General features: G+C 37.4%; 1 protein-coding gene across 2 annotated transcripts in view; it reads left to right on the forward strand.

Moving 5' to 3' along the window:
- The first annotated feature begins 2,400 nt into the window (after positions 1 to 2,400).
- Positions 2,401 to 12,505, forward strand: part of TOPBP1 (DNA topoisomerase II binding protein 1) — a 73,281-nt gene continuing 63,176 nt past the window's right edge. For both annotated transcript variants that reach the window (XM_069473229.1, XM_069473230.1), the window contains exons 1-6: positions 2,401 to 2,484; positions 4,380 to 4,514; positions 6,084 to 6,227; positions 7,424 to 7,605; positions 8,807 to 9,003; positions 11,275 to 11,454. In XM_069473229.1, coding sequence (XP_069329330.1) covers positions 2,401 to 2,484; positions 4,380 to 4,514; positions 6,084 to 6,227; positions 7,424 to 7,605; positions 8,807 to 9,003; positions 11,275 to 11,454 — 922 coding nt within the window. The remainder of the gene's footprint in view (positions 2,485 to 4,379; positions 4,515 to 6,083; positions 6,228 to 7,423; positions 7,606 to 8,806; positions 9,004 to 11,274; positions 11,455 to 12,505) is intronic.

The raw sequence follows: 12,505 nt of genomic DNA on the forward strand, positions 1-12,505 counted from the left end.
AAAAATTATTTAGTGATACTTATTAAAGCACAGTAAGACTGACTTTTTTCAGGACCATCAGGATAGGCATAATGACCACAGCAATGAGATTTTGTACTGGAGGAGAGAAACTGGGCTCAACTCTGAATACAGCACGGGCAAGTGGGAATTTATAGCCAAGGAGCAAAATGGAGGAAGGCGGGGGTTATTGGATGGAAAATTACTAAGAGGTAACATCAGGAGTAAGGGGATTCTGTCTAAAACAACCTAACAGGATTCTGCTGAAGATAGGTCAGGGTGATCAGACAACACCTGGGGGGGGGGGGGCTGGTGAATGAGGAACTTGATTAGATACAGATGGCAGAGGTTTCTAATTGGATTTTCCAAGGAAGCGAACAGATAAACTCAGGATAAGTTTCAGAAATCTGACTAAAGTTTGGACAAGCAAAGAATTTTTGTCACTTTCTATGGGTATTTGCAAACACTTAGACTCAAGCTGCTCATTACCATCTTTAGGCTCTAAAAAGAAAAATAAACGCCATCAAGGTACATGGCACTAAATTCACACATACTTAATTCAAAACCATTTTCTCAATCAGGCTGGGAGTGGTGGCTCATGCCTGTAATCCCAACACTTTGGGAGGCAGAGGTGGGAGGATTGCTTGAGGCCAAGGGTGAGGTTACAGTGAGCTATGATCCTACCACTGCACTCCAGCCTGGGTGACAGAGTGAGAATCTGTCTCAAAAAAGAGAGAGAAAAAAAAAGTATCAATCTCAGTAGTCAAGAATACAATGGAGAGAAGCATTTAACTAATCAGATTATCACCGGTTATCAATGAGCTAAGGTTCTGCAGGCCTATTTTATCCCCCCTCTCTCTGCTCTTTGCCGCTTAAACATTAGGTTCCATCCCAGAATCTCCCCAATACTTAGGCAGATGCACAGAAAGAAAATGGAGCTGACCATTGAAGAGGAGGGGGAGAGACCACTGACAAAGATCCCTTGGCATTAGCTATGTAATTCAAGTCATCCTGAAGTCTCTCTTCCCTCCAGATTTTTTGGCTGTGATAGGTGGTGATTATATTCTTGCTATGCTGGAGGGAAAGCAACTCAGTCCGTAGAGTCAGCAAGACCCGGATGCAGTCTTAATTCTACCACTTACTAGCTGTGTGGCCTTGAACACACCATTTAATTCTCTAAGCCTCAGTTTTTACATTTGTAAAATGGAACTACCACTATTTGCCTCGTGGAGTTGTTTTGGATAATATATGGTTTCTCGTGCACTGACTGATGTTAAGGCAGGTGTAAAATAAGTATCTATTGAGGAAATCCGCTCTTGCCCTGGCTTCATTTTTCAATGTACAGGACTTCCACTAAGGAGCACTCCTGGTCTGTGGCCACATCCCCTGAACCGCGGGCGCAGGGCCAACTCCCAGCAGAGCCTAGACCAGCCCTTCAAAGCCCTAAACCCCAGGGAATCCGGGGCCGACTTCCCCGGACCCCCTCCCGCTGCCGACCGCCCACCACCACTTTTGACATCTCCGCCCTCCGGCTACAGCGGACGAGTACGTCACTTCCGCAGGAAGCGGCCGGCGCGGGCGCGCGGTTGGCGCGAAAGTCAGTTCTCGGCCTATGCAATTTCCGGATTCTGCAGCGTTTGCTTTGGGCTGGGGGCCCCGGCGAGTGGGGGCGGGGGCTGTGCGCCCGGCTAGCGCCAGACCCCAGCCGCCGTCCTGCGGGCCGCGCGCCCCTCCGCTCGCTGCCGGAAGACCACCAGGCTCCATCGAGGTGAGTGAGGCGCGGAGTGGGGACCTAGCTCCCTCCCCGCCCCAACTGCGGGTCGCGATGCCTAGTGTGGCCTTCGGGGCCCTAGAGTTTACTGCCCTGGTAACCGGCCCGCTGAGCGGCAGGTGGGCCTTTGACGCCGGAGAGGACGTGGCTTCGGTGATTCGAGAGCCAGGCCTTTTCCTGGAGTTGGGGAGCAGGAGTGTCCGACCTCTTGCGGGGCATGACCCTGCTAACCTGCGTTCGTGTTTATGTTTAAAATCCGTTTATTGAGGGATGAACGAACCTCGCAGGCCATGGGTACCGGCAGGGCAGATGCTCTCTGTATGTTCTTAAGTCAGGTGCAATTGAACGTCCATGGCTTAGAGCCCCCATAGCCGGGGCCCTCAACGTTCTCAATTCAGGGACATTAATGTCATTCTCTGATTTGCAAGGATTGGTGTTGTCATCTTTTTCCTTGACTTTACCCACATTCCAGGGTTTCTTAGAAACGTCGTGGATGAATTCATGGGCAAGGCCAGAATGCCTATCGTTAGGCATTCCTGTCTGCCCAGAGAAATAGGTGGGTTAAACAGATAATTCCATACATAATGTGTTTTTGTTCTTGTTAATGGTTCTTTTATTTTGACAGTTCAGAAATGTCCAGCAATGACAAAGAACCGTTTTTTGTGAAGTTTTTAAAGTCTTCAGACAATTCTGAATGTTTTTTTAAAGCTCTTGAGGTAAGAATAATTGAAAAAGTCTTGTTTAATGTTGTGAATTCATTTTGTTTTTAAGTGTTTTTGATGTTAGGCTTTATGTCTTAGAAATAGATATTTTATTTTCATGGTAGTTTTACTGTAGTCTAATATAAATATATGATCATTACATATTTTTGAACTGATGTAAGTATATCATTATTATGTATTTTAGGGGACTTGAAATCTATTATGACGTTTCTGTTTAGTGTGCCTAATCTGCAGTTCTTGAAAATTAAGTTGCTTTCTTTTGTTTCCTAACCAGAGTGTTGAAAAAATTTGAGTCAGTCATGGGCTGGTTGCACTTCAGTATTTTTTGGTTAACTGTTAAAAAGTATGTTTCATTGTATACAAGATAGTATGGATGATAGTAGGGGTGGTGTAGAGCCTTGCTACTCAGATCCCATCAGCATGGCCTGGGAGTTTGTCAGAAATGCAGAATCTTGGGCTCCAACCCAGACTTAATCAATTAGAATCTGCATTTTTAACAAGATCCCCAGCACACATTAAAGTTTGAGAAGTAGTTGTAGCAGGTTTTTCCTTAAAGTTCATTTATTCAGCAAATATTTATTGAGTGTCTACGATCTGATAGGCACTATTCTATTACTTGAGATGCATCAGTGATCCGGCAAAGATTTCTGCTGTCTCAGAGCTTAAATTCTAGTAGGAGGAAATAGACATTAATCAGATATGATTAATGAATAAACTATATAGCATGTTATGAGGTGCTAAGTGTTATGGGAAGACAAAAAAGCAAATCAGGTCAAGGGATTCCAGAGGATGTTTGTCGCAGAGGAAAGAGAAGGGAAGGTTACAGTTTTAAACACTGTGATCAGGGTAGGGTTTATAGAGAAGATATTTGAGTAAACGTGAAGGAGGTGAGATAGCCATGCAGATATCTAGGGAAGAGACAGAACAGGCATGTACAGGCCCTGGAAGGGTGCCTTGTAGTGTCTATGTAAGGTTAGTGTGTAGTGAGCAAGGGGTGGAGGAAGAGTATTAAGGAATGCTTCAGAGGGTAAGGGTAAAGAGGTCATGCAAGACTTTGACTTTTTCTCTCAGTGAAATGGAGAGCCACTGGAGGGTTTTAATCAGAAGAGTATCATGATCTGACTTATCATTTTAAAAGAGTTACTCTAACTATTTAACATAAGGACTTCAAAATTGGTTCAGAAAATGTTTGAGTGCTTACATGGCTGTCAGGATATCATGGCAAACAGGATATATCATGAAACTTCCAGGGGAGGGATATAAAAGCTATATATATATAAAAAATGTTATTTTTTTATTCATAAAATAGACTAAATGGGTAGGGAAGGGTATTTTAGAAAGCATAATCAGGAAAGGCATCTCTGAAGAGGTGACATTTAAGCAGACCTGAGTGAGGGACCAAGTCAGGTGAAGACCTGGGAGAAGAATATTCCGTGTTGCACAGTCAAGAGCAAAGCCTCTAAACGAGCTTATGCTTAGCTTGTTCCAGGCTTATCAAGAAAGCAGGAGTGGCTAGAGTAGAGGAAGCAAGGGAGATGAGAGGTAAGAGGTAAAAGTGGGGGATAGGCAGGGGCCAGATGGTGTGGTCTTGTAGGCCATAGTAAGTAATGTGGATTTTGTTCTGAGTGTGGTGGGAAGCCATCAGAGCATTTTAAGTAGAGAGTGACGTGATCTGACCTGTGTTTTCAAAAAGATTGATAGCTGCTCTGTGGAGAACAGTGGGAGGGAGAAAGAGACCATTTGGGAGGCTTCTGCAGAGCTCTAGGTGAGAGATCATGGTGGCTTTCAACAGGGAGAAGGCTGGACTTGGGGTGGAATTTGAAGATAGAGTTGATTGGACCTAAATACAGGGAACTAATTACAGGTACATTCTTTATTTTTTCTTTCAGTCAATAAAAGAATTCCAATCAGAAGAATATCTTCAGGTTATTACAGAAGAAGAGGCATTGGAGATAAATGAGAATGATAGATCACTTTATATCTGTGACCCTTTTAGTGGCGTTGCCTTTGATCGCCTCAAAAAGGTTTGCTGACTTCTAGTGTGTTCCTTTGGTAGTCTGTTTTTTGGTTTGTTTTTGCTTCAGTGGACATAAAATCTTTACTGATCATGAAATATTAGACAAATTATGAATATATTGGAATTCTTTTGGTTTAGGGAGACCAGAATAATATTTTTTTAAACACTAGTTACAGTAGGCTTTCATTATATGTCATTTTTTATATTTCAGGGGATATAGCTTCACTTGGTATAAGTAAACCTATGGTAATGAAGCATTTTAGTGATGGACTTTACTTAAGCTCAGTTTGACTGTAATTTATTTCAGGGAGAAATAACAAAGAGTAGGAAAAGACCTCAACATAGTGTTTGGTAGCTTTCTATCTTTCCTATGTGCTCTTGCACACAGAATTTTAATACCTGTATCTTGTATAGGGTCTGAAAAATTATATCCTAGAAGGAAGCATTTTGGGATCAATATTGCTAATAGATCAATGAGCCATCTCATTTCTTTTTGTTGATTCTAGAGTCTACTGACTCATTACTTTTTTGGTGTCTGGACAAGAGAGAAGCATTGAGATAAAAGTAAACTGGCTGTAATTCCATCCAGATTACACAGAGGTGATTCTTGTTTCAAGGAGAAGAAAACATAGAAGAGTAGGTAGATGCAGTATTTGTATAATTTATGGAAGGTCTGTGTCGACCTTGCCAAGAGCATTGTTCTTTGCCTCCTTTTGAAAATACCACTGCTTGTCAGAAGCAGCAACATTGAAACCAATTTTCTGTGGCACATGCCTGCTACTCGGGAGACCGGCCTGAGCAACACAGCAAGAATAAAAAATAAAAACAAAACCAAGAAAACTCATTTTCTAATGGCTGACCAAAAAGCGATATAATCTTTTACCTGTAGATATTTAAATCAGTTCTGCAGTGGTGACTTTGGCAACTGGAGGCTGTTTAGATTGGCTTGAGTGTGGCTGTGTTGAGCAGGACCACCACCTTTCTTAAGTCAGTATCATGAAAATTAAAAGTTATTCTTTGAGTTGACCTGTAGTATTTTAGGAAAAATTCTTTGTGGCTCTTCTTAGAAAGACATTGAGGTGCAAAGTATTTAAAACCCAAATGTTGAAACTGCCTAGGATTATACATTTTCTCGTGACATAATAGATATTTTAGAGGGGGCCACTTACAGGCTCTTATACTTTTAAGTTGCTTCTTCATTGGCTGGGTGCTTCATTTGAAAAGGATATATGGATGTTTCCTGATTGTTATAGCATAAGATTATTGCATTAAGATGGTGTTTGTTTCAGAGATCAAAATTTTAATGGCAGTTTTGACTGAGAGGGACCCTTGGAGTTTATTTATTTTGACAGCTTGCATTGTTTGATTTACTTTTTTGTGTACATGTTCAATGTATAGTGTGTAGTGTGTCTGAGAAATTATGTAATGGTCTTTATCTTTTTCTTATGACAATTTGCTGATTTTTCTGCAGTGGTCATCAAATTCTGTAAGGAATTGGTAAAAAACTACAAAATGTAATTTTGTAAGACTGATCTTTCTTAACTTACCAACCTTTTTTTTTTTTTTTTTTTCATAGCTTGGCTGCAGAATTGTTGGTCCTCAAGTAGTCATATTTTGTATGCAGCACCAACGATGTGTCCCAAGAGCTGAACATCCAGTTTATAATATGGTTATGTCTGATGTAACCATATCTTGTACAAGTGTGGAAAAAGAAAAAAGGGTAGATGTTGAGAGGAATATCATGATTGGTCAATTTATGTGTCTGTCAATGTGTTTCTCTCTCTCCCCACACTTAATTATTCACTGAGTAGGAGATACCTTGAAAGACCTTGTATTTAGTGTTCGTGACTTCTAACAAAGTTCAATACACAACCACACCGTGTGTGGTTTTTTTTTTTTTTTTTAAATAAATTGAGTATAGTGGAATCCATTTTGTTGAATAGTGGCTAATTGAAGTTTTTTGTTTTAATTTGAAACTATTTTCCCGGCTGGGTATGGTGGCTCAGAGTGTAATCCTAGCACTCTGGGAGGCCAAGGTGGGAGGAGCACTTGAGGTCAGGAGTTCAAGACCAGCCAGAGCAAGAGTGAGACCCCGTCTCTACTAAAAATAGAAAAAATTAGCTGAGTTTGGTGGCATGTGCCTGTAGTCCCAGCTACTCAGGAGGCTGAGGCAGGAGGATTGCTTCAGCACAGGAGTTTGAGGTTGCTGTGAGTTAGACTGAGGCCATGGCACTCTAGCTTGGGCAACAGAACTGAGACTCTGTCTCAAAAAATAAAAAAATTAAAAAAAAAAAAACTGCTTTCCCTAACCAGTCAGTGAGCTTGTTTTTGAGTCACTTATATACTTTTTTTTTTTTTTACCATAGATGGATAATCTTTAAAGAAAGGATTCTAAGAGAGAGTTACATAAGAGAAAATTTTACATATTATATAGGTATAATTTATATTTAAAAATGTATAGCATATAAAAATACAATCTTTGTTATAGAAGCAATAGTTGAATAAGTTCATGAAGTTGAAAGGGATAAATATAGGAAATTTATTTTTTTAAATTTTTTGTTTGTTTTTGTTTATTTATTTTTTAATTTGTTTATTTCTTTTTTATTTTTTGTTCTTTTTTTTTCATTTTTTTTTAATTTTTTTTATTTTTATTTTTTTTCTTTTTGTTTTACTCCTAGAAAACCCTGGCAGATTTTTTTTTCTTCAAAACCAGCTTGGAGAAGCATATTTTTTTAAATTATAATTTATATTCATCTTACTCCCCCAAAATAATTTAGTTTATTATTTAACTTTATAATGGTAAGAAACATTTGTGTATTCAAGCTGTCAACAGCAAAATATATTTATGGGATATTGTATAAAAATGGCAAGACATTGTTTGATTCAATACTTACGTATTTTCTTTTGGGGTTGCAGGATGAAGTTCATAAATATGTACAAATGATGGGTGGTCGAGTATACAGAGACCTTAATGTATCAGTAACTCACCTCATTGCAGGAGAAGTTGGTAGCAAAAAGTATTTAGTGGCTGCAAACCTAAAGAAACCTATTTTGCTTCCCTCTTGGATAAAAACACTTTGGGAGAAGTCACAAGAAAAGTAAGATATTTATTTATTTTCTAGATTTGAAGAAAATGATGCATTCAGTCATTTTGGCCTACTCTGGGTTTTCATAAGGGAAGCTTTATGGTATCCTCTTTGGATTTGTTATTCAAGGACAAAAATGGGGTCATTTCTCTTCTCTATTGAAAACAGAAGAGCAGAATCTGCAAGCTCTCATTATCAAGATATAAGTTGACAGAATGGGCTATTGGTGTTAGCATTAGCTACAGGGTAAGAAATACTTTGAAAATAAATGTAGGAAATGTTTCTAAAATAATTGAGAAAATCAGTTTGGCAGCTCTAGCTCTTACGTTCCATTATCCTCCAGCCCTATACCTATGTATTAAGATAGAGAATGAATTAGCCATTTTGGCAGTCATATTCTCTCCCCAAAAGGAGTATCTATAAGTATATTCATATATAAACATATGTAAGCCGTCAACTGAGATGTGATCAGTAAAGAAATGTTAGGTGAGCCCATTTTATTCATCTGGCCTGAGCTAGGCCCTAGACGTAGGTAGCAAGCAAAACAGGGATAGCATCCGTTCACTTATGGAGGTTAGAACCTATTTTAAGGGGCACTTGTAAGTTTTCCCTGAAATTAGATTAACAACCAAGTACCACAAAATCGACATTTTTCTGGGCTTGTTTTCAACACTATATTAAATATGTCTCCATGTTGGCAACCCTCATTCCCAACCTGACTACATTGTCAGCACATCTGCCTGGTATAGCAACAGAATGATAATGATATTTTTGTTGGTATTCTGCCAAAAATCATTGCTTTTACTTATCTAGTATAATGGAAGGATTAAAAAGTCCAACCAAAGATCCTTTCTAGTAGGCAACCAAAAATCCTTTGGGTTTTGAAGTAGAGATTCAAACTTATAAATTTGGAAAATAAACCGCTTTGACCAGCAAGGGCCTAGAGTTAATGAAGTATATATTTTTTTCTTAATTTTATTTGAGAAATTCTATCTGAAACATTACTTTTTATTAGAGATGTGGTATTGAGCTAGATGAGCAATTAGTAAGAATTATGAGTGTGTTTGTTTTCCTTTTCTTAAAAATGATTATAAATCTTAAACAGTGATGACAACAGTAGTGATATTTGTGTTGTTTGTCATTATCTGGGAAATTTAAAACTATCTGGGAAATTTAATATGTTTTTTTTTTTTTAACTGTTTGTTTCCTCCAGAAAAATAACTAGATATACTGATATAAACATGGAAGACTTCAAGTGCCCTATTTTTCTTGGTTGCATAATCTGTGTGACTGGCTTGTGTGGCGCAGAGAGGAAGACAGTTCAGCAACTGACAGTTAAGCATGGAGGTCAATACACAGGACAATTGAAAATGAATGAGTGCACACACCTCATTGTGCAAGAACCAAAAGGTAAAACTGTGCTTTGCGAATGGACAATTGCAAAATGATCTGTAGCATTTAACATTTTGAAATCTTTTAAAAAATTTTTTAATTTTTACTTACTATGGATACATAATAGTTATATATCTTTATGGGGTACATGTGATGTTTTGATACAGGCATACAATGTGAATTAATCAAATCAGGGTAATTGGGGTATCCATCATTTCAGATATTTAACATTTCTTTGTGTTAGGAACATTCCAGTTTCACTGTTTTAGTTATTTTAAAGTATACCCTAACTTATTGTTGATTCTAGTCACTTTGTTGGGCTATCAAATATTGTTCATTCTAACTATGTAACTATATTTTTGTACCCGTTAACCATCCCCACTTTATCCTTACCTCCCTACTACCCTTCCCATCCTCTGGTAACCATCATTCTACCCTTTATCTCCATGAGATCAATTGTTTTTAATATTTAGCTCCCAAATATGAGTGAGAACATGCGAGATTTGTCTTTCTGTGCTTGGCTTATTTCACTTAACATGGTGTTTTCCAGTTACATCCATGTTGTTTCATATGGCAGGATTTTAACATTTTAAAATCTTTATAGAACATCTTTTGCTTCTGACATGCCCTTAATCTAGTTTGATATTGTTTTCTCTAAGACCTTGAAAAAGATAGTTTAAATAATATTCTATAGAAAAATTATTTGAACATCCTAGTGTTTATCCAAGTCATTGAATAAATATAAAAAAACCAAAAACTTCTAGTGATGTTTTATCTAAGCTTACTATTAGATCTTTTGATTTAAAAAAATTCCTCACACAGTTACCAAATACTTAAAAGAAGTTTGGCTTTGGGAGGCTGAGGTGAGAGGATTGCTTGAGTCCAGGAGTTTGAGACCAGCCTGAGCAAGAGCAAGATCATGTCTCTACAAAAAATAGAAAAATTTTACAGGTGTGGTGGTGCTCACATGTAGTCCCAGGTACCTGAGAGGTGGAGGCAGAAGAATCGCCTGAGCCCAGTAGTTTGAGGTTGCAGTGAGCTATGCTGACCCTGCTGTACTCTGGCCCTCCAGCCTGGGCGACAGATCAAGACCCTGTTTCAAAAACAAAATAAAAAAGAAAGAAAGAAAGAAGCTTGCATTGAATAACAAGAAAACCAATAGATATAGCTAAATGATATCTCTAATGACTAACTTAAAAGGCTTGTGTTATTTTTTAATTGAATGAACTACAAGTTTTAACTTGAAGATACACCTTGCAGAACATGTGGTGGTACAAAAGGAAAAAGACATTACCAATGAGAAAACTTCTTTGAAATTACTATTCATTTCAGTGTTCTATAAACTTTATTTGAGAGAATTTTTTTTATCAGTACTCCCAAAGTATATACAAATTGATTAGTTTTGTTAATGTTTTTATTAATATCTCTCTTTAAGTCTGTGTACTGTGTTTTACTAAGCTCCCTAGATAAGAAATAAAATTTGAGAAAAAAAAATCAGGTTAATGGTAGTCTTTAAGTCAGAACTTTGGATATAGCCAATTATGATAGGATGATTGTAAGCAGAGTTGTATTGCTGTTGCTTTTCAGAAGCTGAAGACAGTTTATTGTTGACTCTCAAGAATGTCAAACAAAACCTTTCATATTACATATTGACCTCAATTTCTCTGTGATACTGTTTCAAAATGTATTATGTTAAAGGTTTTTAAAGTTATAAGAAGATATATGTTTTTAACATAATTTATCTATTTGCCTGTCTATCCTGGACTTGAAGTAGAATCCTGTTGACATTGGAATAGTCTAAAGTTGAGATTTATTATTAATATATTTGGATACACTTACAGTTTTCACAGTTGTCTTATACATTCTTGTTAAAACCATATGATCATTCTGTGAGTTATCTCCGTTTTACAAATTAAGAAACTGGTTTAAAGAAATTAATTGATGGAGCCTATATGCAAACCAAGTCCAGTATTATTTCATTTACCCAACAGTTGTTCCTGTCTTCATGCAGTTTGTACAAAAGATAAACCACCTCACACAGCATGTGTATTTACACAACAAATAGAAAATATAATTAGGTAATAATATAGGATGTTACTTTTTAATATACTATGTAATATACTGTTTAAAAGTAACTTTTACTTTTGTTTCTGGTAACTTTAGTTTTCTTATAGGTAGGTTTTTTTAAATAACCTATTAAAATGTGAATATTTCTGCAAAGAGATTTTAATGGTTTACATTTCTGTATCTCTCTTGCTCTCTTTGTTTCTTTCTTAATGAACACAATAGGTCAGAAATATGAATGTGCCAAGAGATGGAATGTACACTGTGTGACCACACAATGGTTTTTTGACAGTGTTGACAAAGGTTTTTGTCAGGATGAATCCATATACAAGACTGAACCAAGGCCAGCAGCCAAGACTATGCCTGATACTTCAACTCCTACTGGCCAGATCAACACAATTGATAGTAAGTCTCATTGAGATTAAAATAAACAATTATTTTTCTATGTAAGAATTCTTTTTTCCCAAAATATTAAGGGGTAAAAAGTTTTTGTTACTTGGATGTACTCTATAATGCTAATGTCAGGGCTTTCATTGAGCCTGCCTTCAGGACAGTGTTGATAGGTAAGTTTTTATCCCCTACCCGCTTTGCACCCTCCCCCTTCTTGGTTTCCAACGTTCTTTATGTCTTTTTGTGCCCATGTGCACCCATCCATCAGCTCCCACTTTGTTTTTCCCTTCTTGAGATACTTCACTTTGAATAATGATCTCCAGTCTCATCCAAGTTGCTGCAAATGACATTATTTCATTCCTTTTTATGGATGAGTAGTACTCCATGGTGTGTGTGTATGTATTTAGAACACATTTGTTCTATCCACTCATTTATTTTTGGGCACTGAGGTTGATTTCCGATGTTTGCAATTGTTGAATTGTGCTTCAGTAAACATTCGAGTGCAGGTGTCTTTTTGATAAAATGATTTCTTTTCCTTTGGGGAGATCCCCAGTAGTGGGATTGCTGGATCAAATGGTAGGTCTACTTTTAGCTCTTTGAGGAATCTCCATACTGTTTTCCATAGAGGTTATACTAATTTGCAGTCCCACCCGCAGTGTATAAGTGTACCTTTTTTTCTGCATCCACCCTGGCATGTGTTGTTTTTTGACTTTTTAATCATGGCCATTCTGACAGGGGTAAGATGGTATCTCATTGTGGTTTTAATTTGCATTTCCCTGATGATTAGTGATGTTGAACATTTTTTCATGTCTGTTAGCCAGTTGTCTTTTGAAAAAATTCTGTTCATGTCTTTTGCCTACTTTTTGATGGGATTGTTTGTTTTTTCTTGATGTTTTGTTTGAGTTCTTTGTAGATTCTGGAAATTAGTTCTTTGTTGGATGTATAGTTTGCAAATATTTTCTCCCATTTTGTAGATTGCCTGTTTGCTAATTATTTCCTTTACTGTGCAGAACCATTTTAATTTAATTAAGTCCCATTTATTTCTTTTGTTGCTGCTGTATTTGCC

Source organism: Eulemur rufifrons, chromosome 7, assembly GCF_041146395.1.
Source record: "Eulemur rufifrons isolate Redbay chromosome 7, OSU_ERuf_1, whole genome shotgun sequence".
NCBI classification, from domain to species: Eukaryota; Metazoa; Chordata; class Mammalia; order Primates; family Lemuridae; genus Eulemur; species Eulemur rufifrons.